The 24,310-nt window shown below is 54.2% G+C and overlaps 9 protein-coding genes across 9 annotated transcripts; 5 read left to right on the forward strand and 4 right to left on the reverse strand.

Annotated features, from left to right (window-relative positions):
• The first annotated feature begins 541 nt into the window (after positions 1–541).
• Positions 542–5,172, forward strand: PV07_01297 (uncharacterized protein). The gene is made up of 2 exons (XM_016387809.1): positions 542–1,100; positions 1,165–5,172. Exons 1-2 carry the CDS (start codon positions 850–852, stop codon positions 4,598–4,600), a joined length of 3,687 nt encoding a protein of 1,228 aa, XP_016254737.1. The 5' UTR covers positions 542–849; the 3' UTR covers positions 4,601–5,172.
• A 222-nt stretch (positions 5,173–5,394) lies between these two features.
• On the forward strand, positions 5,395–6,652 carry PV07_01298 (uncharacterized protein). Its single transcript, XM_016387810.1, has one exon. It carries the CDS (start codon positions 5,681–5,683, stop codon positions 6,629–6,631), a length of 951 nt encoding a protein of 316 aa, XP_016254738.1. The 5' UTR covers positions 5,395–5,680; the 3' UTR covers positions 6,632–6,652.
• A 225-nt stretch (positions 6,653–6,877) lies between these two features.
• PV07_01299 (uncharacterized protein) lies at positions 6,878–9,922 on the reverse strand. The gene is made up of 3 exons (XM_016387811.1): positions 9,745–9,922; positions 8,574–9,687; positions 6,878–8,518 (listed from the first exon to the last, which is right to left on the reverse strand). The coding sequence occupies exons 1-3, from the start codon at positions 9,749–9,751 to the stop codon at positions 7,261–7,263; spliced, it is 2,379 nt and encodes a 792-aa protein (XP_016254739.1). The 5' UTR covers positions 9,752–9,922; the 3' UTR covers positions 6,878–7,260.
• Positions 9,923–10,107: 185 nt separating this feature from the next.
• On the reverse strand, positions 10,108–11,245 carry PV07_01300 (uncharacterized protein). Its single transcript, XM_016387812.1, has one exon. It carries the CDS (start codon positions 11,006–11,008, stop codon positions 10,304–10,306), a length of 705 nt encoding a protein of 234 aa, XP_016254740.1. The 5' UTR covers positions 11,009–11,245; the 3' UTR covers positions 10,108–10,303.
• Positions 11,246–11,432: 187 nt separating this feature from the next.
• On the forward strand, positions 11,433–13,059 carry PV07_01301 (uncharacterized protein). The gene is made up of 3 exons (XM_016387813.1): positions 11,433–11,913; positions 11,960–12,752; positions 12,806–13,059. Exons 1-3 carry the CDS (start codon positions 11,652–11,654, stop codon positions 12,978–12,980), a joined length of 1,230 nt encoding a protein of 409 aa, XP_016254741.1. The 5' UTR covers positions 11,433–11,651; the 3' UTR covers positions 12,981–13,059.
• Positions 13,060–13,537: 478 nt separating this feature from the next.
• Positions 13,538–15,716, forward strand: PV07_01302 (uncharacterized protein; the record flags this gene model as incomplete). Its single annotated transcript, XM_016387814.1, has 3 exons — positions 13,538–14,676; positions 14,752–14,881; positions 14,981–15,716. 3 exons carry the CDS (start codon positions 13,538–13,540, stop codon positions 15,506–15,508), a joined length of 1,797 nt encoding a protein of 598 aa, XP_016254742.1. The 3' UTR covers positions 15,509–15,716.
• A 57-nt stretch (positions 15,717–15,773) lies between these two features.
• PV07_01303 (uncharacterized protein) lies at positions 15,774–20,140 on the reverse strand. Its single transcript, XM_016387815.1, has 3 exons — positions 19,683–20,140; positions 18,315–19,598; positions 15,774–18,267 (listed from the first exon to the last, which is right to left on the reverse strand). Exons 2-3 carry the CDS (start codon positions 19,320–19,322, stop codon positions 16,432–16,434), a joined length of 2,844 nt encoding a protein of 947 aa, XP_016254743.1. The 5' UTR covers positions 19,323–19,598; positions 19,683–20,140; the 3' UTR covers positions 15,774–16,431.
• A 285-nt stretch (positions 20,141–20,425) lies between these two features.
• On the forward strand, positions 20,426–23,313 carry PV07_01304 (uncharacterized protein). The gene is made up of 5 exons (XM_016387816.1): positions 20,426–20,845; positions 20,945–21,099; positions 21,207–21,330; positions 21,387–22,153; positions 22,206–23,313. The coding sequence occupies exons 4-5, from the start codon at positions 22,091–22,093 to the stop codon at positions 23,199–23,201; spliced, it is 1,059 nt and encodes a 352-aa protein (XP_016254744.1). The 5' UTR covers positions 20,426–20,845; positions 20,945–21,099; positions 21,207–21,330; positions 21,387–22,090; the 3' UTR covers positions 23,202–23,313.
• On the reverse strand, positions 22,346–24,301 carry PV07_01305 (uncharacterized protein). Its single transcript, XM_016387817.1, has one exon. It carries the CDS (start codon positions 24,216–24,218, stop codon positions 23,355–23,357), a length of 864 nt encoding a protein of 287 aa, XP_016254745.1. The 5' UTR covers positions 24,219–24,301; the 3' UTR covers positions 22,346–23,354.
• Between the last annotated feature and the right edge of the window lie 9 nt (positions 24,302–24,310).

The raw sequence follows: 24,310 nt of genomic DNA on the forward strand, positions 1-24,310 counted from the left end.
ATGAGGTGATTTGCGCAGGGGGCTGAGTGATGCTGAAGCTGCATCCATGTTGGCTTCCGGGGGCTTGCTTCTAAGAAAAGATGCCCGTAATGCACGGGCTGCCTGGGCTAAACTCCATGTGGAGCTTCTTGTTGAACGTCCAGGGCCGACCTCTGGACGATTATTAGGGGACGTTAGGCGGTCTGGCTGCCTGGAGGGAAACCCTAAGGCCTAACACAACTGTGCTATTGGCGGTTGGGCTCGCTAATGATCATCCTGGGGATGGTACCGCGTCTATCACTCAGGTGCCTCCTGGAACATTAGGGGGATCTCGTGGGGGGTGGGCAGCGCCCAGTAAAGTCAATAATAATAAGGTGGCTTAGTTAACGGGGGCACCACGAGCAAGTCGCCTACTTGTATCTCGTAGGTCACCTCCAAGTCGCCATTCTTACTGAGTACGGGGGCTGCTAACTGCTCGTAGCCTAGTTGGCCAGAACTCGCTAGCCCTGCGTGCCCTGCTAAGATTCGACTTCGCACGCTGACCACCCTGCAACCCTCTCCCGAACCACCCAATTCGCTTCTCATCCATCATCTCTGATATCGACATCCCCATCGCCACCGTTCATCATATCAGATCTTAGTTGAATGCCATCGCCTATGACTTGACAACTCCGACGACATTTGCTATAACATCCCGCAGTCACCCCTCCAGCGTCGGCGACCAAAAGGAAGGAAGCTTTTCCTTCTTCCCCGTCGCGACCCGACGCGTTCATGGAGGCATGCAATATTGAGGCCACCATCATCATGTCATCCTTGCCGGGCCTTTATGTGTAGCACTGTTATCGACCCCTCTTCGACGGTCGCTCTGCCATGTCGTCGCAAATGATTGTGCATCCGCCGTCGAAGACTGCTTCAACCGTCTCGCATGAGGATGATATTCCCCCTCAGCCACTGGACCAAAACCAGCATGAGCCTAGCCATGGCACAGGCCTAGGGATATCCCAAACTAGCGACTCAGCTGCCATCGAGGACTCGCCCCAATCTCCCGATACTATCGGCCCAGATCGTCAGAGAAAGGAAGCTGTTGCTTTTCACAACCTACCCATCCAGGTGCTGGAGAGGTACGCCACCCATAAATAGAATAGGGCCTGTCCGATCTCCGACGTCGCTGCTAACTTGAACCAGAATACTATGGACGGTCGATGCCAACAGCTTTGCTTCATTAGCTATACTGAACAAGAATTGGTACAGGGCAGCACAAAATCGAGAGCTTTATGCCCACCATCTATCTCGTTGTCCATCTTATGCCTTGTCCAATACCGTCATTACCGGTCCGTTTCGGAAATTCGACCTGTATCGGCTCAAGACGAAATTCGCAGCAGAGGTCCGGCGAAACCTGTTCGAGGCATATTTGCGACCTCGCCAGACTCTCATCAACCTGATATCCGTTAACGCCAGTTCCTCCGCCGCCCTGCCCGGGGCAGAAGCTTTCCGCTTCTCCTTCTCTCCAAATGGCCAGACGATTCTCGCGCTCAGTTCCTCCCGGATATACGTCATTGACGCTGTCACAGACCCTATCAGTGTGCGCCATGAGCTCAAGACGATGAGACGGCCTCTAGCGGCTTCGGTCACAGATGATGGCACAACATTAGCCGTTCTGTCCTCGAAGCATCAAGCCAACGTATATCACTTGACGCCAGAGGGTGTGAAGCATGTACAGGTGCTGGTCATGGACAACCCACCCAGGACAATCGCGTTGGCTCCCGAAGGCACGGTTCTAGCTGCTGCGTACGAAGGTGGGGTCGAAGTCTTTTCCCTGGCACCGAATGCCCTCTCCACTGACCGAAGAGCTGTGCGAAGCGAGGGTGTCGACATTCTGAGCTTCTCAGGTGATGGCTCCATGCTGGTTGGCAGCACCCAGAGTCTGGAAGAGCCTTCGGCGGTTGTCATCACTGCGCCATTCTACACCGAAAATGATTTATCGCCAAAAGAAGTTCACAGCCGCATGTGGACCACACAGATTCTCTTCCCCCAGATTAGCAGTATTTGCAGCCACGCAGAGTTGCTGCAAGGCCACACAGAGGGCGATGCCAACTGGCTTTTTGCTTACGATCACACCCTCATGTCATACCGGGCCGTGCGTACTGATGATACTCGAACCGGCGTCGCCTACTTCTTGAATCCAGCGACGAGCAGACGATTCAGCTTGCCGGCGCCATCAACTGCACCAACTGCGACTGTGTGCGGGACTCTCGTCGTGGCTGGCTTCGCTGGAAGCGGTCTGTGGATTTATGGTGTCCCAGAAAAGCTCGACGTCAGTCCGGACATGGGATCGGTGGTCGAGCGGCACGAACAGCGTCTGCAAGGGAGGGTTCCGCTCACCTCTGCGACAGGCCATCTCGAACCCTTGATGGCTTATTCGCCCTCCATATCTGGAAGCAGCGAGGATATCGAGGACGATTCCCTTGCCGCAAAGGTCGACTGGCGAGAAAGCCTGTTTGTCAAATGTGAACGAATCAAGAGCCTTGATGGTGCCACGGCGGCCAAGTGGGTGGAAAGGTGCGAAGATCGACCGTGCGCGTTCACCGGTAAGAGGTTGGTAGTGGTTGCCCCGGGTGGTGTTGATCAATTTATGGAAGAACTTGGAGACGAAACTATGCCTGTTGATGGCTCACGTCTCTCGATACTCGATTTCGACTATTCGCCATCCAAAGACGCAGACCACGAACTGACTATTGAGGTGGGGGAAAAGGAACCGGAGTTGCTCATCGAACGAATGGGTGACATGGATATTGAGGTGGCAATGGAAAGGAGGCGGACTGTCAGAGAACGTGCAAGAGGAGGAATGAGAGGCGGTCTGGGTCGCTCCGTTACTACGGCTTCTGCGACGCCGGGATCGCGCCTGAGAAGCGTCTCTCAGGCTTCCTCGCCGTTAGATGTTGACGCACAAATTGCTTTTGCCAACTCCTCGCCAGTCATATCACAACAAGCCTCGCCGAACCTGCAGAGATCTGCCACAGCTGCTGGTTTCTCCACGGCACGGTATCCTCCCAGACCACCTCTGGCGCAGCAGCAAGACGCTGCCAGTACCATCTATCACCAGTTACCCGGTCAACGCACCGATGGTTGGGAGTCGCCACCTCCGCCCTACACTACAGCGTCCCTTCATCTGCAACCGGGAATGACGTTGGGTTCCTCTTTAATCCAGACACGTCCGCCAGTGGGGGGGATGCCCATGCCAATGGTAGGGATCCCCGAAAATGGGCATGCTTCGCAAGTGCACCCTGGCTTTGGACATGGCAGTCCGATGAATCCACAATTTACACCTCAGCCTCATCACTTGACACCTCAACCAGTTCATGTGGTGCCGGAGAATACTGCTTCAAGACATGCTGTCGGTCAGTATGGTGCTTCGGCGGTCATGAACGATCAATCATTTGCTCCTACACCTGAGGTGTATCAACGTGCGAGTCCAATCTCGCAAATTGCTTCAGCAAATGCGCCCTTCGCACCTTCGGCGTCTGGAGATTCGTCGAGGCCGGTGTCGCATGAAGGTCGGGCATCACCATACCAACAGACTCCAGTCTCCCAGCGACCACACACGTCTGATCGTCCGTCTCCTTTGAACCCCCCACAACATGTGCCGAATTTCTCTGACGCGGCTCTAACCCATAAACCTTCTTCATCAGGGTCTGTCACATTGACCGGGGCAAATTTGCAAGCTCGGCTCAACCACCCTGTCCCACCAACCCCGACCTCTCTAGATCAAATGCATGTTCCACGAACCAATGAACCTGCAATTCAGCCAGTAACGCAACAAGCTACAGTTTCACCCACCATTCAGGCCAACGGCTCTTACAGCATTGTTCCTCCAACAGCTGACCAAATGGCGAACCTGAACCGGCGGATCTCTCAGACTGCGCGAAAGCCCGTTCCACCAATCGCCACTCATGGGTCTATTCATCCAAACGCTCCAGCACGAGACTTAGGTGGTAGCCCCGGCGTGCCACCCTCGCCACCCAGGGGTGCATGGGGCGCCGCCGGAGTTCCAGGATCGCCATCTTTCAACAAGGCGATCAACGTGCCGAACGGATTGATGAGGAATAACTCCAAGGGGAGCGGCCGTTCCATCCCCATTTCTTCATCGACGCCAAATCTCCATGCTGCGCCACCAGTCCAGGCTCAAAGACCGCGCATGGGCAGACTCGACACGATTGACAGTGTATCTAGCTCATACGGACCGGGTGAACCCGGTTCGAGATCGCACAGTATTGCACAAGGAATGATACCACCGATGCCGCAACCGCAACCGCAACCGCAACCGCAACCGCAGCCAATTCCATATTTGATATCCCAGACCCACTCGGTACCGCAACAGGTGTATCAGCAAATGCCAACTCATCAAGCCCGAGTCTGGGCTGGAAATGTCCCGAGTCCAACTGAGAGTGGTAATAGACGGGTGTTGTCAGATCCCGTGGCAGCAGAATCGAGCAAGAAGAGGAAGGGGAAGAGAAAGAAAGGCGAAGAGATGTCCAGAAGTCAAACGCCTATGCCGACTAGTTCGGGAGTCACCAAAGAGGGAAGCGGCGGGAAGAAGGGGAGCAGATGCGTGGTCATGTAAAGTCAGCAGTGGTATTGCAGGTGTCGCAAAAAGGAGAAACAAACGCACCAAAAAGTGCACGGAAAGAGTTTCGAGGGTTTCTTCGGCCGTCTCACTCAGTTTGATGAAGGTCGTGATTTGACTCGTGGGATCTGGAAGTGACATGTGAATGAAACGGATGGCAAAGAAGGAAAAAAGGGGATATATTTGAGTGGGTTTCAATCGCCTCATACACGGCACAAGGCTGCATTTTGTGTTATATTGGGTTTCCCAGCATATCTACTATGTTCTGATTGGGTTTGGAGGGTGATCAAGACGGGATGTGCATAGCGAACAGATCTGATCTAGCGAGAATTTTGGTTGGATTTCTGGATATTGGCGAGCTGGACACTGGGATTGATCAGGGATGAAGCTCATTTCTTTTTTTGCGACCGGGCGAAAAAGTCTCTATCTACTGCGCTCTATATGAAGGGGTTTCTTGGTGTCTCTCTGCGGAGATGGCGACGTGTGTAGCTACACCATACAGCAACAACAACAACGACTACTATTACTACTACTACTATTATCGGCGGTTGCAGCAAGCTACATGAATTTCCTAGCGAGTACGAGAGGCCTGGCCGTCCCTCCAAAGCCCGCGTAAAAGTTTCCCGACCTCTCCTCCCTCACATCTCACTGGCTCGTCGGCAATTGAAAACTGCTGCGATATAGCGAAAGCTGTCGGGCGAACTCCGCATCTTTTGCGGCGAGAGGGCCGATCTCTGCCGACGGACGAACAAGACGCCATCATCCTCCTCCTCATCATATTTAGATCACTCCCTCAATCAATATCTCGGGTTTTGTTCAATCACAAAGACCTCCTCGTCGTTCTGTCCGACTTTTTTCGGTGCGCACGCCGTGTGCATCCTTTGGTATCTGTTGGTGAAGTCACTTGACGCTGCAGCTGCGGGCGAGACAAGGACTTGGTAAAAAGGAACCATTTGACTGGGACGCAGACCAGTGGCTGCCTGAGGGAGCAAGATACGAAAAAGAGACAAAAGGCAGCAGAGAAGGAGAGAACCAAGCAAGAGACCTGTGACCACAAATAGATCGCGCTCGTTCAAGATGAAGCTCCTCTACCCGACCTCGCTGCGCCTGAACGTGCAAGACCTCGAGGGCTTCTCGGTGTCGCTGCACGCGTACGACGTCAAGAAGGAGATCCCCGCGGAGCTGCTCGACGCCGAGGTGCTGGTGACCTGGACCAACACGCCGGCCAACCTCCAGCACGCGGCGCGGCACATGAAGGGGCTGAAATGGATCCAGTCGCTGGCGGCGGGGCCCAACGACGTGCTCGCCGCGGGCTTCGACCCGGCCACGGTAACCATCACGACGGGGTCGGGCCTGCACGACCGCACGGTGGCCGAGCACACGCTGGGCCTGCTGCTGGTGGCGGCGCGCAAGTTCCACGAGATGCGCGACTACCAGATGCGCGACCCGCCCGTGTGGCCGGCGCACCTGGGGGGCCCGCAGCCGGACCGGCCCCAGGGCGCCTTCACGACGCTGCGCGACGCCAACGTGCTGGTCTGGGGGTTCGGCAACATCGCCAAGACGCTGACGCCGCTGCTGCGCCTGCTGGGCGCCAACGTGCGCGGGGTGGCGCGCCGCGCCGGCGTGCGCGACGGCGTCGAGGTGTTTGCGGAGGACAGCCTGCCGGAGCTGCTCAAGCAGACCGACGCGCTGGTCATGATCCTGCCCGGCAGCGCGAGCACCAAGCACGCCCTCAACGCCGACCGCCTGGCGCTGCTGCCTAACCACGCCTGGATCGTCAACGTCGGCCGCGGCACCTCGGTCGACGAGGACGCCCTGGCCGCGGCCCTCGCCGACCGGACCATCGGCGGCGCCGCCCTCGACGTCTTCGAGACCGAGCCCCTGCCCCAGGACAGCAAGCTGTGGCACGCCCCCAACTGCGTCGTCAGCCCCCACGCCGCCGGCGGCAGGCCCCAGGAGGCCGAGAAGCTGATCGCCGCCAACCTGCGCCGCTTCTTGGCCGGCCAGGAGTTGCAGAACGTCATCTAATTCCAGCTGGATATCCCTGGGCCTTTTTGGGGGGGGGAGGGGCCGGAGGGGGGAGAGAGGGAGGTGGCACTGCGAGGCGAGTTTGGAGCAGGGGAACGGATGCGCAATGGTCTCCGGTCAGCTCTTGCCGGTTCAACAAGCATCGCGGGCACCGAAGTTGTACAGCAGAGCCTTGACAGTCCTCCGTACACTGGTAGATCTGGCTAGAAAAACATGCCGGCTTTGGAAACAAAAGTGACCAGCTACTCTCTCTGCACAGATGCAGCTGCCCATCAAGAACTAGAATTACTCCCAGGAGTCACTGCTATGATGATTCCCCAAACCTACTGCCTTTCTATGGACAACCTGTCTCTCTATGTCGCTTGAAAGTATGTGCTGCAACGAACAGTATGTGCTCCAAAGCTCCAAACTCAACCGCTTGCTCAAAGTGCTGCCAATTAGAAAATGAGACGAAACAAAGTAAAACAAAGGCGATTCTTCGAACCGCACAACAGAATATAAATGAACGTCTGGGGTACAGACTCAACACATACAAGTCCCCCGTACCCAGACGAGAGGAAAGCTCCTCCTCCGCCTTAATTAAGGCCACCGCTTAGATAGATGAAAGTTTGGAGGGATCACCGGAAGACTCAAGCAACTTGCTCGATTGTCCGCTCTCTGTCGTCGGTTTGGACGCTGGGCCCTGGCGCACCGAAGCTCGCCGATCTAGGCCGCGGTAAGAGGTCTCCTGAAGCCATCGCCGACGTCTGCGCTCTCGAGAGCATTGCCGATCCGGAATAAAAACTCGAAGTCCTCTTGTGAGCATCCTCTTCTTCGGCCCAGGCGAGGCTTTCGTCGGGAAGGAGGACAGCACGGTCGATGCTGACCGGAAGGCCGCGATGGCGCCCTCGAAGCATGACTGCGCACAGCACCAGTTTGCTCGCGAGGTGCCACGCGCCGCAAAAGCTGTAATTGTTCCAGGGCACGCCCACGCTTATGCCCACACAGCCATACCCACTGACCACCTCGAAGATGATGTTGAAGGTTGAGAAACTGACAGGGTCACGCTCAAACTGGCCTGTCTCAATGGCCGTGATGGCGAAAATGGCGATTGCTATCCACCATAAGTCATGGCCTAGTTGGGAACGCAACTGAAGTCTGACGAAATCCTGCCGATTCCAGGCAGGGGCGTTGGCGGCTGGGCCACCATGTGTCAGTGTAATGGTGCGCCGGAGACCACTCAAGAACCCTGCCTTCTTGTCCTCTCGCGCGGCGCCGTCATTTTCCTGGTACACGGGGAGTTCATCTGCGAAGATGCCCAACGATCTCTCTTCGTAGACGTTCGTATTTCGGATTGTCATCGTGACCGGAAAGGCGCTCAAATACATCATGAGAACGTAAAGAACCAGCAACCCGGATCGCAGACCTGATATCGAAACGACATAGAACCCACCACTCCTCACGGCGAAGGCTTGGAACAACCCAGCAACAATCCGAAATCCTGTGGGAAGGGAATCAACCACTTGATTGCCAATATTGAGCAACTCGAACGCAACCCAGTCGACAGTATTCAGTACAACGACCGAGGCAACCAACCACCATGTTGCCGCGCTCGGGAACAAGTTGGTGTAAACTCTTCGCGGATGGTCAAGGCAGAATTGGATGGTGCGTCTCCGTCTCTGCCAGTCTGGCGAGGGAGAATCCTCTGGGATCAGCTTTTTGAACGTCCACAAAATGCCTCGCAGGAAAGGCGGAAATAGGGTATTTCCTGCCAGGATGAGCAAACTAAGCGTCAGGAGGCAGTAATAACTCCGGTTGAGAGCGACTGCGTTGGCATCCAAGAGGGCCATGCCGCTGTTGTTGAACGCGCTGATAGCGAAAAAGGCTCCGGTCCAGAAAGGATTGAGGCTACGTCAACTGTCAGTTCCCCTGTCCATCCTCACGGGGGCCTCAGATCGCTTACCCATTCTCCCGTGTCATATTTGGACGGTTGGCGGTGATCCAGGCACCGACACCGAGGGCCCCGAGCAGCTGGAACAGCACAAAATAGGTCGGCACAAGCCAGGAAAGCAAACGGATCGCGTCATATTCCATGCCCCCCAACCTCTTTCTCTCCTTCTCGCTAAGATGATGAAACTGTGAGTTCCTTCCAAGATATCCGTGGAGTGTGTCGAGATATTTGTTAAGCTTATTTGAGAGTGGACTGGAAGGTGGGAGATCGTCCTCAATGGCTGATTCTGGCGCTGAATGGGGGAATTCAAAGGGCTGGGTGTTGCGCGGATGATTGTTGAGTCTCCGAGCACCAACACCTCTTCCCTCGAAGAAACTTGTAGTGTGCCGGATATTCCGAGGCCGAGTCTCGGGATGTTCATCGGGTGGATGTTGGATTTTGAACCTGATGTGATTATCAATTTGATCACCGGAAGTACTTCCAGTTACGGTTCCATTTGATGCTGAATCCCGCCGAGCACCGGCCTCAGTCCCTGCGGGTTCTTGACATTCTCGCAACTTTGATGAAGTTTTCTCCTCATCTCCCCTGGCAGAATTCGGCATCGGGCGTCCACGTACAGCACCCGAGGCTACAGCAGCCTCACGGTCGCTGTGATGGACATGCTCTCTTCTTGATAATGAGAAGGTCAATGTTCGAGGTCTGTGGAGACGCCCTCTCCGTCGTTCTGCAAGTTCGGCAAATTTGTTTTCAAAGGCTCGTTTCCTTATGTGGAGAATGGACGACGAGACGAAGATCGCCGAGCCTATAATGATGAGAAGGAATAGCATGATTTGCTGCCAGGTGTTCAGTTCCGAGAGATTGACCGTGTTCAAGCCAGCCTCTGTCATGGCTGAAACACACAAGAACAGGCTGTCGATATAGGACACGGATTTTGCCGGGGTCGACGAACCCCAGAATATGAGACTGGACACCAGACACGTGATAATGAAGTAGAAGTAGTGCCAGTTGATGAAAGAGAACTCGGAAAAGGCGCGGAGGACAAGGCTGCGGAACAAAGCAGCGGCCCGCTGCACGATACTGTGTCCCTGGGCCCCGTCGGGCGTGGGCTCGTGAGGTGATGGTGGCTCTGGGGAAAAAAGGGTCAGCGCGTCCGAAAAAGGAGATGGCAGCAAAAGTTGCTTACTCTCCATGGCGATTTTGGAAATGGCGAAACTTCGGCCCTCTAGATTCAAGAGAGTCCCAAATCGGGATCTCTGCTATTGTCGTAGCGCATTGTCGATGGGAGCAATGGTGTTCAGATGACGACGAGAGAGCAGCGCGGGTGCAGACGAAGGGAACGAGTCGAATGAAAAGGATGTAGGTTCTGAAGTTTCCCGGCCGGAATGTACGGAGGAACGAAGGAACAAAGGAACAAGATGGTCCCTGCCAAGACTCGAGCCAGTGCCAATTCCGGATTAGATTGCGGCCCGACCGGCAGATGCCGGCATCCGATTGATAAGGCGGCGTGGGCGGTGTGCAGCCTTTAGCCTATGCCAATCCCTGTGGTGGCAGGACTAGAAGCCTTCCAGGTGTCATGACCACGAGGACAGCCTAAAAGACCGAGTATGTGACGGCGCAAGGCTTGTATCAACTGAGTACCTAGGCATACGCAACCACCAACAACCGGACCCTTGACCCCTACGCCCGCTCACCGTCGCACTCCTCTCCCTTTATCAGGTCCTTTCCTGTCTCTAGTATCCTTCTCAATGTTTCCCTCCCCCTTTCTTCTCAGCCTCCGTCTTCTTCACCAGCCTGTCAAATCTCGAAAGGCATCCAACTCCCTCAATAAGACAGTCGACCACCCAGCACCACCAGGCGACCGATCCCCATTCAACCCAATGACGTCTCAACCTCTTTTGAATTAACCACATCGCCTCAAAACCATGGACAACTACCATGAAACCTAGCACCGCTGGAGCTAGCGTATAACTGAGCTTGGCCAACCAAGGCGCGACGCCACCAAGACTCCATATCTTGGAGATCCACGACCCTGACTCCAGTCTCAAGGACTCACGAAAAGGAAAGGTTGTGAAAATCAACACACAAAGTCCGGACAACGCCCATTGCCACGCCCGATCCGGTGGAACGTACATATCCACCACAATATCAGACAGATCTAGTTGCTTCAGGCAGAGTTCATGCATAGTGACAAGTCTCTCCCGAGCTTCCATGAGGCTTTTCATGGGCGGTTCGAATTGGATAACATGCCGTCCATATCCAGATGAAATGACCATGTGTTCTGTTGTCACGTCTAGCATTTGAGCCGAGACAGTACCCGACACAGGGACGTGGGAGTAGTGTTGGAGGTAGAGGCGAAGGGAGAGCTGATGGTCCGCGTTCATGTGGCTGATGATGCGTGTCTTCATCGCCGAGGCGTCGGGAGGACCACGTGGCGCGGATGCAGACATCGTGGTTAGATCTATCGGATGTGTATTGTCTAGTATGCTGCCCGTTTAGATGTTGTTTCTATCGCGATATGGCGAAATCAGCTTGATCGTGAAGCCACGCTCTGCTTTAAATGGTGGCCGGGATCAGTACGCATGTGCGGACGAGGTGTGTTTATATGCCCAGGCGAAATTAGGCAAGTTGAAATCTATTTTCTGTAAAAGCGAAGGTGGCGTCTGACTCTGTGCAGTCTCGGTGAGTGATGGATTGAAGTGTCGAGCTTGTTGGGCGATTGAAAAAAGCATCGACGCGAAGGAGCGGGACCAGCTGTTTCAGGACGGGTGGTCTGGCCGCTTTTAGATGTAATCTTGGCATCAAACGCCCCGAAAGCATCTCTCGACCTCGACGGCTCCATCGCGTGCAGAGCTACCGGGACATTTGTTCCCAAGAGCTCCAGCCCCGGGCAGTGTGGACATCCCCAAGATCTGCCGTATCTGTTACACGGTAATTGTTTGTGTTCACCTACCTCACTGGCTGTATGTAATCAAAGGGTCTCAGCCCGTTCGTGCTACGCCATTGATCTGTTTGATGGCGTCATCAAAATCGTCGATATAAACCTGTCTTTTCCGTGCTAATGGTGAGTACCGTCTGCATCGCAACATCGACATGGCGGCGGTAGCGGTAGCAATAGCACGGCAGCCTGACATCCAGTACACGCCGGAGCTCAACAAGTACGAAGCGCGGGTGAAGCGCAGGCTTGCAGGCGAGGCGGCTCTTGCGACCAAAACCCTGCCTACAGGCTTCCCGCAACAGTTAAAGTCAGATTTGGTGTGGGAGGGAGCCTCCATTCCAAGAGAATATGACTGGAACTTTGTCCTGAAACCCGAGCATATCGAGGAACTAGAACATGCCCTCGAACATTTTAAATGTTAGTAGACCGGATGTCAAGAGCCGTTGTACTGACGCTGTTATAGCTTTGAATAAGCCACTTGGCTACATTGACCAGTCGACTTTTCCTCTACCGAAACTGCACTCTGAGCTTCGTGGAATCTCACATGAACTGCATTTCGGCCATGGGTTCAAAGTTGTCAGGGGCGTTCCCGTCACGCGATATGGCCGGGAGGACAACATCATCCTTTATGCTGGCCTTTCCTCGCACATTGCTCCTCTACGAGCACGCCAAGACAGTCGCTATAACGGTGAGCCAGCGGATGTAGTTCTCAGTCACATCAAAGATCTTAGCGCAAGCAAGGAGAAGGCCAGCATTGGTGCCCCCGCTTACACCGCCGACAAGCAAGTGTTCCATACCGACACCGGCGACATTGTCTCGTTGTTTTGCCTGAGCCCGGCCGCTGAAGGAGGCAAAAGCAGGCTGGCAAGCACTTGGCGAGTCTACAATGAATTGGCCGCAACCAGGCCCGACCTCATTGAGACGCTATCCCAGGACTGGATCGCCGATAACTTTGGGAACTCTGAGCAACCTTTTATAGCCAAACCCCTTCTGTTTCATCAACCGGCCACAGCCCAGACCCCTGAGCGCGTCCTCTTGCAATATGCTCGAAGATACTTCACGGGGTTTGGAGCCCTACCCCGTTCAACGGCAATCCCGCCGATCACAGAAGCACAAGCTGAAGCACTAGATGCAATCCACTTCCTCGGAGAGCGCTTCAACGTTGAGCTGGATTTTCAACAAGGCGATATCCAGTACGTGAATAATTTGGCGGTTTTCCACGCTCGTGACGGTTTCAAGGACACCGAAGAGCGCCAGTAAGTCTCATAGGTTGACTTCTGGAGGATCCTTTACTAACAACTGCTGGCAGACGCCACCTCGTTCGCCTCTGGCTTCGCGACCCGGAATATTGTTGGGAGACACCGAACGCTTTGAAATCGAAGTGGGCGCAATTGTACCATGGCGTGACCCCGGATAGGCAGGTCTTCCCGTTGGAGCCGTATGTGCGAAGCGCTAGTAATGGATCTCTGAAGGCCACTCAATAGAACATCGCTCATTGACGGCCCTTCAACGCATGGCACTTCGGCGATGCCACCATCATAGGTTGATTTGGCGGAGCAACAGAGATTTCTTACATCAATAGTTCCATTCGGCGGCTCCTGTCTCTTGCCGTGTCTTCTAGACTGGACGCATTCCACCCCATAAGAAGGGTAGATGGACGTCCGTGGTTTTCAGGTTCTGAAGGGTATGAAGATCAGATGTCGGCATATTGCACCATCTGCTACGTTGAGCACGTCGTTGCAGCACACACTGGTGCATGCCGAGATTGACAACTGCCACAGGGACTAATGAGGATGTCTAACGACGCCATCACCCCTGCAAAGCACGGCAATCGTGCATGAGTCGCGCCGTCGATGACACCCTCTGCATGGTGGAGTGCTCTCAGCATATCGCCACGCAATTGCGCAAGTGCAATTTCTTTAGTCACGATCAAGGGAGGAACTTGTTCATATAAGAGTGTGCCTACAAAGGATCCCTCCTGCGACGAAATGCAGGCTTGTACGGTTCGGCTGCTGGGTGATATACATGACCCATTGAAAAGATGGTCTCGTTGAAGTGGAGAAAGCGAGCAGACTCGCCCAGCCTTGTTCATGAGCAGAACGATCTCAACACCACAACCTTCCTCGCAGAAGGGAACCTGAAGTATGCGGTCGAAAAGGGGGAGAACAGCAACGAGCCTTCTTACCAGGAAGTGTCCGGCGCCCCGGTCGAGACCCGTTCACCCCTCGGCTACCATGTCGGTCAAGTCACCATTCTCTTCCTCAACCTCTCCAAGATGGTCGGCACGGGAGTCTATTCGACACCGTCGACGATTCTCAAGGGTACCGGCAGCGTGGGCCTTGCGCTGATCTACTGGTTCATTGGCTTCCTCATTGCTGGAGCTTCTCTATCCGTCTACCTGGAATTCGCCAGCTACTTTCCGAACCGCTCTGGCAGTGAAGTCGTCTATTTGGAACAGGCTTACCCCCGTCCTCGATACCTTTTCCCCGTCACCTTTGCGATTCAGTCTGTGCTGCTCTCCTTCAGCGCCTCGAACGCGATCGTCCTCGCACAGTACCTGTACCGTATCAACGGGGCCACTCCGACGGCGTGGGAACTGAAAGGCGTGGCCGTCGCAGGATACACCGTGGCCTTCCTCTTTGTGGCCTTCTCGACTCGTTGGTCCTACCGTCTCTCAAACGCCATCGGTCTCGTCAAGCTACTGACGTTGGTGTTTGTTGCCATCACCGGCCTGGTCGTCCTCGGCGGGAATGTTTCCCGTGTCCCAGATCCCCATGCCAACTTCCGCAACGCATTCTCCGGCTTTGAAGGCACCTCGGCTTCGGCATACGGCGTGACCAACGCCCTGGTGAAGATCATCTTCTCGTATGCCGGCTATGAGAATGCTTTTAATGTCGTGAATGAAGTCAAGAACCCTGTCCGTTCCATCCGCAACTCGGGTGGCCTGTCACTCCTGATCGTGGCGACACTCTATGTGCTGGCCAATATCGCATATTTCTCGGCGGTGCCGAAAGAAGAATTGGTCAAGTCGTCGCAAGTTGCGGCTAGTCTGTTCTTCCAACACGTCTTTGGGTCGAGCGGAGCAGTCAGGGGTCTCAATTTTCTGATCGCCATGAGCGCATTTGGCAATCTGATTGCAGTGCTGCTGGGTCAGTCCAGATTGATCAGAGAGTGTGGTCGGTATGTTCAACCCTCGTTGGATCCCTCTACTGCCTCCAAAAACATCGAGGTCGCCGTACTGACTTCCGTGGATAGCCAGGGAACTCTCCCATTTCCCGATTTCTGGGTCAGCACTCGACCCTTCGGCACTCCGCTGGGGCCATACGTTGTCAAATGGGCGTTGACGATGCTCATGATCCTCGCGCCTCCCGCAGGCGACGCCTTTGTAAGTCCAAAAATATCCCATTTTCGCCCCTTTGGATATAACACACTAAGATCGGAAAACCATTTGACTGACTCTTATCATTTTTCCCCCTTCCTCCAGAACTTCGTCGTCGACCTCGCCAACTACCCATCCTCCTTCTTCAACTTCCTGATGGCGGTGGGGATCTACTGCGTGCGGTACCAGCGCAAGCAGCTCAACGTGCCGCAACCGTCCAAGGCGTACCGCTTCCGGGCGTGGCACGTGGCCGTGCTCTTCACCATCGCGGTCAACCTGTACATGCTGATCATGCCGTGGTACCCGCCGACGGGGGGCGCGACGGGCGGCGATGTCAGCTTCTGGTACGCCACGTACGTGGTGACGGGGATCGGCATCCTGGTCGCCTGCGCCGTCTACTACCTGCTGTGGGTGCACCTGCTGCCCCGCTGGCGGGGGTACCGCGTCCGCCACGAGAAGGTGCTCCTGCACGGCGGCGAGGTCACGCACAAGCTCGTCAAGGTGGCCCTGGACAAGCTGGAGGCGTGGGACAGGGAGCACGATGCGCAGGGGAGGAAGATTGGGTCCCAGGGCCGAAGCGACGACGAAATCGTCGACGTGCATCATCGCTTTGACGAGGACGAGAAGTCGTGATGATTCGGGGGCCTCCCTCCAGTGTCAAAAACCTCGCTGACTCCCGGTTCTGCCAACGCCCGTCTCGCTCCTGTGCGCTCCCTTCTCGCTGTGCCTTACTTCCTACTGAAGTAGACAATCTCTGTGCCAGTTACAGGCCACTGCATGACTGTCTATATATACCTCGACTCTCGAACGGCGCCAGGTGATAGCTATCTGACTTCCGTCCAGCTAGTGTATATATGCCTGAATACAGACTTTATTGGGTCTCTCAAAGGACCTGAGTCTCGAACCTTCGGTCTTATCTTAGCAAACACTATACAGAATACAAGTATGTGAAGGGCATCGGCCACCCCTTGAGACCCCAGCAGGTCCTTGCAGGTAAGGCTTGTCAACTTGCTGGATGGCGACGGGATTTTATGAACATACATATGACCTCATCTGAACCACACCTGGTGACACCAATTCAGAAGTATTCAGCTTATATCCTCTCTGGGCAACAAAGGAGACGATGATAATATATTGCCAATTTCTGACAACAGGTATCGATAGAGATATTGAGTAATCTCACTCCTATGCACATGCGCCACCTCTTGTCCTCCACTGGACTTCAATATCTTTAATTCGCAGCCGCATCGCCGTTCCTCTGTACTCCCTTCATTCCCTTGTTCCTTAACCATATCCAACATCATAACCCGTCACATCATAGCTCGTCTCAATGTACTCTTGGCCCTGTTCCTAGGGATGTGATTAGTCGGCCCGGCATGTCAATCTCCTCAGGAGGGTGTATAGATGCCTGTATGAGAATGAGGCGCTGCTGCCTTATAGTGACCTCGGCCGTTTGCTGTAAACAGGATTGGCAAACTCCTCGACTTCGAAGAGGCTACTTCTGGTCGAAGACTTGAGCTGTCGGATTTTGCACGTTGCAGAATCTTGCTCTTATTTCAACCATTCACTATGGACTCGCCATGGGTAGCATGTGCAAACAACAACAGCTCTGCGTTTTGCGGATTCGCCGAATTCGCAGCATGCGTCTCACGCCAGTCTAGCAAAGCTTCATGAACCGCCTCGTCACTGTCGATAAGAATGAAATCGCCATCCTCGTCGCGGTAGCGCAACCGAACAGACCCGGAAGCAATAGAATGATTCGTGAACCGTGCTAGCTTCGCGTCGATACGATCGGCCAACGATCTGAACTGAATGTTGCTGGCGATGATCATCGAGACATAGTTCTCATCGAAGCAGACTTTGGCTTTGAGTTGACTGGGGATATACGGTTCACCATCGCTCGAGGGCGACGATACCGGAGGCGAGAAAGCCCGACCTTGCGAGAGTGAGGGTGCATGTCCAGGTCGCCTAGGATCAATGTTATACGATGGATCATAACTATAACCGTGACCTGGCATGGCAGGGCGCGGCGCAGAGGGCAGCCCAAATTGTTGATGTGGAGTGCCTCCTCGTGAGGGAGGTGCGTTAATAGGTGAATTGTTCTGACTCCTGCTTGGAGGAGCCATCTGTTTGGCCATATGAGCGGGTATAGGTGGTACGGTTGGGACATGCTCGGTCGAAGTGTACTTGCGACTTTGTTGAACCATTGGGTGCACATCAGGACTGCTCGCAGATCGCATGCGAGGTACCGGCATTCCTGGGCCAGATGACTGTCCTCGACTTCGGCCGTTGGCCAGATATGGATTTCCACTTGTTTGGCCGTTGGGGTTTCGAGCCATGGCGGGAGCAGTGTTTCGATGTGACTCTGGAGGGTGCATGCCCCCGCCCACTGGAGTAGTCCCTCGGTGATATCCCGCAAAGGCAGATTGTGAACTCGAGCGAGCCGACATTGATGACCCCGGCGGCGTATCCCGGTCAATGGGAGAGAAATATGAGCCGCCGTTGAATTCTTGCGGAGACGCTGTGGGAAGTCCTCGAGTGTTCAGTGAAAGTGCCCCTATTTCGCCAGTCGGCACTCGCATGCGGTTAGCTGACATTTGGGGACCACTGCCTCCGCTGCCTCCCGTGGCGGACCGTGACCGAAGACTCGTACTTGAGGCGTTTCTGCTCATGCTGAATTCGGAATATCCATTTACATCAGTTCCACCATAAGTTGTGCTGGAAAGTCTGTTGTAATCGTCGTCCTCATCCTGAGCGAGATATGGATTTTCTAGGTTCGCTCCCTGCAAGGAAAGGAGATGAGTTTCCGAAATGCCTCTTGTCTTCGACTCTAGCATGCATGCCGACCGTTGAGTCTCAATCAAGTTGTGCCACTTTTGCAGTGTGTCGTCGTTTTTGAATTTGATGTTGAACGTCTCGATCCCTGATTCGCCTTTCCATGAAATCTGTAGGCAATAATTTCCGGGACTTGTCGTAGGGATGACTTGGGTGACATTGGCAAAATAGATCCGTCCTTTCAAGTTCATCTTGGGCTTGCCGCGTAGACTGAGTGCCGGTTTGTTGTTCGCCAGCCTGTTCTTCGGTTTGTTGGCATTGACATCTTTGCACATGACCAAAATCCGGCTGAAGAGGTAGATATGATATTCTTTCTCGTCTGATCGAATGGCGCTCTCTTTCATGACACTAAACGTTCCAAGCAGGAGAAGCTCGCCAAGGGCCGCAATTTGCAATTGTTTCCAGTCGTCTATCCGCTCTTGTAGATCTTGAAGGGCGTCATCTCGAGTTTCCTTGTCGATGGAAGCATCCGCCTGCATGAGCACATCTTGAATGATGGCAATGGCACTGGTCAGATCGGACTTGAGGGTAGGGTCTTCTATTTGATTAAGCAGGTCCTGAGATGGTCAGCAACGATCTCTCAAGTCAATGATATCCCACATACCTTCAGCAGGAGAGGATATTTCGTCAGCCTCTGGAAGGGCTTGAGGAGAAATCCGTTGAGAATTGTGGGGTTCGCGAGCATCTGTTGCGTCAATGGGGATCTTGCGGTCGCAACCATTTTGTCCCATTCCTGTTGGCAGGTGGCTTCGCATCTCCTCTGGTTGGCAATGAAAGGCTCGTACTGTCGGAAAGGATCCCTGTAGTGAACAAAAAGTCGACCCCAATTCTGTTGCTCTTCTGGCATTTCGTTTTGTTGTTCGATCCGAATCAAAAATCGTTGCGCAAAGTCCAATAGATTGTTAAGGTTGAGGAAAATGTTGTGGATGGCATCCCCAGTCAGGGCGCCTACTTCTTCCAGTTCCTTCTTCAACGCTTGCAAATTTTGCAAATGATGAACATACTGTCTCTCCGTCTCCACAAGTTCCCTTAGGATATATTGTCGTCGGGTCATTGTCTTTGGGGTCTGCTCTGGAGCGTTGGATGCGGCGTCCGTCCCGTCGCGAGAATCTTCACTGTCCGTTGATGGGTGGAGTTTGCCGCTCAACTTCAGCATGTCCAGCACCCGGTTCACCAGTTTTGTGACCTTCACAAATCCAGTGGTATTGTCGCTATACAGATCGGTCACAGTGAAGGTGTCAGCTGCCGGAATGTTCATCTGTTGCATGCATGATTTGATGAACAGAAATGCTGCTTCCTTGCCTACTCTGTCCGGCCGACTTGTATCAACAGTAAGGTCGCCTTCTTCCGGGTTGGAAGCATTATAGATGGTGAGCAGCGGTAGGCCGCTTCTGAAACACTGCCACAGGGAAGACACCGGATCGGTCAAACCATCGGCCTCGCGCTCTTCCATTTCCTCGAGGTACGGGCGGAACCCAGGCACACCGGACAAGCGTCGCCGAAGTTTGATACATATTTGGTAGAGCGATTCCCCATCTCTTACATTTATAATGTTGTTTTTGTCCAACATTGGGCCATGGTCACCGTTCATAGTCTGCGGAGATGCCAACATGATCGCTCAGGCACTTTGTGTCGCTTAGAACAGGGTAAGTCGTGCCTGATTCGAAGGCAAAGTTGTCAGCGCATTGATCGAAGCAAATTATCTGGTAAAAGAAGACTCGAGCAGTCGATATCGTGACGAAGGCAAAAGGAGGATGTTTCGGGTTGAACGGGGGATGCCTGAAAGGCGCGTGGCGAAGTTGGGAGTAGAGATCGTGAGCGAGATCTAGGGAAGCCTCGAGGGGGTAACAAGGAGCGGACCAGCGCCGAGGACGATAACGAGGGATATCTAGGACACGATTGTCAGGTCTGTAGCAGGGAGAAAAAGGTCATGGCAGCAAGCAAGGAGGCAAATGGGAGGGACTGAACATACCACCAACGCAGGGCGAGTTGACAGTTTCTTCCCCAGGTTCCACAGATAGACAGGCGACAGCGATAGGACAAGGACAGAGCGAACGAAGGAGGCGGGATGGTACGAGGCTCGCGGGCCAGCGTGTGGTTGCTATTGTTGGCTGTTGATCAATTCAATCAATGGCGGCGGTAGCAAGGGAGAGGTGTGGTTGGTGGCAGCGGTGCAAAGAGAGCCAATCAATGGGGTGTGAGCAAGGGATGGAAGCGCGACAAGAGGGACAGCCCCCAGGGAGGATTTCCCAGATTCGATAGCGTCCAGGCGTACAGCAGTACGGGCAATCAAATCAATGAGATCCAAGAGACACAGACAGTCAAGTTGTGTCTCTCTGTGGCGTACGAGTGATGTGCGGATGTGCAGACGTCGGCTTGTTGTGGCGGGATTTCTGCTCCAGTGGGAGAAGAGAAAATGAGGTGTGTGGAAAGAAGCAGGAACAAGAAGCAAAGCAGTAGCAAAAAAAGCTTTGGTCTTTCGAAGCAACCCACACGCACCACACCACCGACGCAAGAGCATGTGGATCATCGAGAAGAAGGGCCCCCCGGGTGGCAGATGCAGGTGCAGGTGCAGGTGTAGACTGACTACTCCGTACTCTACTCCGTTCAGACTGCAGCCTCCAGAAGCAGGCAGACCGGATCGATACCAAACCGCAATGAGATGTGCCAGACGTGATGGGTGGCCTGCCTTTTCCCTCTTTACTCACTCCGTACCACCACCGCGCTGCGTGCAGACAGACTCCCAACAGCCTTCCCACCTGCTTTCTCAACGAGCATGGTCCTCGATGGCGTTTCCTATCCTCCCTCCCACTCGACTCGAGACGGCCCGTTACTCTCCTCTCTCCTCAGCCCCCATCCCCCCGTATTACTCGCAAATCACTTTCCTGCTGGGATTTCCTTCTTGCAAACCCCACTCTTCTCGCCTCCCTGAACACCCCTGTTCACATTTTCCACCGGTGCTGTGCTCGAACGATTGGAAAACAATGGAACGCCCCCCAGCACATCCTTGACCCGTTCCCGCGGGATGGCGCCGCCATGTTCACGTCGTCAAACCACGCCAGGCGTTGCCTAAATAGTGCCACAAACTGCCTGACCTTCCCTGATCCAGTCGACAACGCTCCGGCAAAAACCGCAGTAGGCGCCCAGCTTGCCGGGATGCCACTCCAGCCGGGCTATCACAGTTCTATTCCCCGAGAGTGGCCATTCCCAACGACTTTACTGATATTGTTCTAGTTCCTCGCGGCTAGAAATCTGGTGGCTTGCCGTGCTGCAACAACTGTCAGGGCCAAGCTCCTCCCTACTTGTCGTCGCATCATCCTGCACTATGATGACCTCAAGGTTAGGAGATTATGACCAATAAAAGAAGGCTGGGATTGCCGATCGACCTGGTACGATCACACAACCTCCTACTCTCTAGGCAGGGGAGGAGTCGAACTTGGGAGACTTGGGTTGGGGAACCAGGCGTTTGCTGACCGTTGAACATACCCACGTGAAGTCAAGCCAGGTCCCAGCGGCGTTTCAGTATTTCGCGAGTCACCACGTACCGAGTAAGGGTGAGAAGCCGAACCTTCCAATGTGGAAGCTGAAGCCTTGATAAGGTTAAGAAGTATGACTTACTGGTAGGCACTCCGTCCCTAGCGAGCTACAAGATTCACAAGAGTGAATGAGTTTACAGATGACCCCTGCCTCCAATCACGGCCCCATGTCCTCGCGCCCCCCTACATTCGCGTTTCGACGTGTTTCGAACCATCCAAAAGAAGCTACCTACGTACTTGGTACCTCGTACAATAATGTTTGTTGAGCTGACAGGCACTTACTCGTATACCGGCTGCCTGGACGCCTCTCTTATCCCCACAGCGAGTTGAGGTATACTGCTGACAAGACTGGTAGGTGTTCAGCTGATATTGACAGGGCATTGGTCGAATCATCCATCCGGATCCAGAGGCCAATCAAGGAAAGAGTCCGACTCTCGTCTCTTTGGATGCAAAGCCCACTGATTCGGATCGCGACATAGCCGGGGCAGGACAACAACACCCCCGCATTCTCCCGTCACTCGTTATGTCCGGGCTGCGCCTCAAGAATCTCAAATGAGGGACCAGCAAAGAACTGGTAAGACGAGTACTCCAGATGCCCGGCCCGTAATACAATGCCGAGGTCCTGGAGGGGTCTGATCCACCGGTTTCTTCGATTCTCTCGTGCCCCGCGACTGAACACGGAAGGAGGGTACAAAAGTAATATTTCATTCGAGATGCATTAATAAGACAGGCGTCCTGCCGAAAGTCATATTCTTCAGGATAATAAAGAATTACACTCTCAACCTCTCAAAAGCCCCCCTGACCTTTTCATCCCGGGGCAGAACAGACATCGACCGCTATCATCATGTCGTACACAGACAAGGAGTCTCTTCTCGCCCTAGGGCAGATAGACCCCGAGCTCAAGGCGGTTTGTACACGAACAGACCTCTTCGCGGTTGCCTTCTAACAAAGCAATTCAGTTTCTGGAGAAAGCCAACCTACCTCCGCCAGACTACAGCAGTCTCGACGACTTCAAAGCCATGGTGGACAAACGGAATGAGGACGCCATGAAACTCTTGGGCCAGCCTCCGCCGGAGGTCAAGCAGACCGAGTTAGAATATCCCACAGCAGACGGTACCAAGCTGCGTGCAAAGCTCTATCAGCCAACAAACCCACCCAAGAACGGAAGCCCTTTAATCGTCATGTACCACGGTGGAGGGTTTTGCATCGGCGCGCCGGAGGGCGAGGAGCAGACGTGTCGCAATTTTGTCCAGGCCTTCGGTGCTGTCTGCATCTCAGCCTCGTACCGCCTTGCACCGCAGTTCAAATTTCCATATGCACCCAAAGACTCTTGGGACTGCTTGAAGTGGGCTGCGGCCAACGCAAAGTCCTGGGGCGCCGATCCTTCGACCGGGTTTGTCATTGGTGGCACCTCGGCTGGAGGAAACATCACGGCCGTCCTGGCTCATGTGGCGCGAGACGAGAAATTGTCGCCCCCTTTGACTGGCCAGTACCTCGTCATTCCCGCGGTGCTGCCTGAAGGCAAGGTCCCAGAAAAGTACAAGGAGTATTTCCTGTCGTACGAGCAGAACCGAAATGCACCAGTCCTGCCTGTTGCGGCGATCGATATGTTCATGAGAGGCTACGAGCCGGACGAAAGTGACGGAGTCTGGTATGCTCCCTTCAACCACCCTAAAGGCCACAAAGATCTGCCTACTGCCCTGTTCCAGATTGACGGTATGGACCCGCTGAGAGATGAGGCCATCATCTATGAGCGCGTGCTGCGGGAGGAAAATGGCGTCAAGACCAAGATGTATGTCTATCCTGGCGAGCCCCACGGACATTGGGGATTCTTCCCATTTTTGAAGGCAAGTCAAAAGTTCCGTCGAGAGCAGGTCGAGGGTATGGGTTGGTTGCTAGGAAGAGAGCCCGATTTCAGTAAGGTCATCACCCAGGCTGTGGCCGCGGGTGTGTGAAGCAGAAGCATTCCGGTATCCGGTATTGCTTGTCATAGAAGGGCGCCTAAGGGGCTCCGTCCCAGAAGAGAAGATATATCAGACCCTCTTTAGATATCATTGTTCATTACCATCTCTCGTTGTTGTGTCGTGACAGAATTGGACCTTCTTCGCTTATTTCTTTCTCTCTCTAACCTTGAACCTGAGACCGTTCTTGTTCACTCCACCGACCGTTCTCGCCATCTTCGCCCGCTGTAACTCCAACTGGTCGGCTGCGGCAAGGATTTCGCGCTGCCGGGTTTTCAGGGCCTCGAGCTTTGCCACACGCATATCCTGAAGACGTTTCCTCTTTTTCCGCTCAGCACGCAAACGGCTCAGGGTGTCTTGTTCCGCTTGAAGGGCTTTCTTGGACTTGGGTTTTGGTGGATCATCTGTGTCGTTGAGGCCGTGGATCGATGTTGTCGCCAAAATCTCAGCTTCTTGCATTGCTTGATCTGTTTCTCCCTCGAAAGATTGATCTTGGAGCACTTCCCCGTTCGATGCCCGCTTCTTGCCCCTGAGTAGGCTTCCAGTCTCATCGTCCTGAAAAGTTTGCCTCTTGGCCGGCGTCAGCTTTCCGAGCGTAACATCGTCCATGCCCACCTCTTCCGTCAATCTCTCAATCTCCCTCCTACCCTTCGCCGCTACAGTCCTCAGATATCCGGCATCCTGCGTCTTCAACAACTTGACCGCGTCGTGGCTCAATGGGACACCTTCTCTTAGTCTCTTGTTCCCATCTTCGTCCTCCACAGTCTGCTTGGATTTGTGCTTCCCCAACCCGGCCCTTCCTTGACTGATCATGCCAAAGGCAAACTCGTCTGGGTTTCGCTCCCTGGCCTTTTGTGACAGTTGGGAAAGCTTTTTCTTCTTGAGGTTATAGTCCTGCGCTCGGAGGGAGTAGTCTTTGTGTTTCTCGAGGAGGCCCCATTTTTCGCGAGAGGCGGGTTGAGCGCGTTCCTTGTGCGGACGCCGTGCAACGGCGTTGCGGAGAGAAGACATGTTCCTTTCGGTCTCGAGAGTTTGAGGAGAGAGAGGGGCTTCGAGAGTGCGGTGGGAGGTCAAAGAACAATGATTGTGGTAAGTCAAACAAA

The sequence above is a fragment of the Cladophialophora immunda genome (genome assembly GCF_000835495.1).
Source record: "Cladophialophora immunda strain CBS 83496 unplaced genomic scaffold supercont1.1, whole genome shotgun sequence".
NCBI lineage: Eukaryota > Fungi > Ascomycota > Eurotiomycetes > Chaetothyriales > Herpotrichiellaceae > Cladophialophora > Cladophialophora immunda.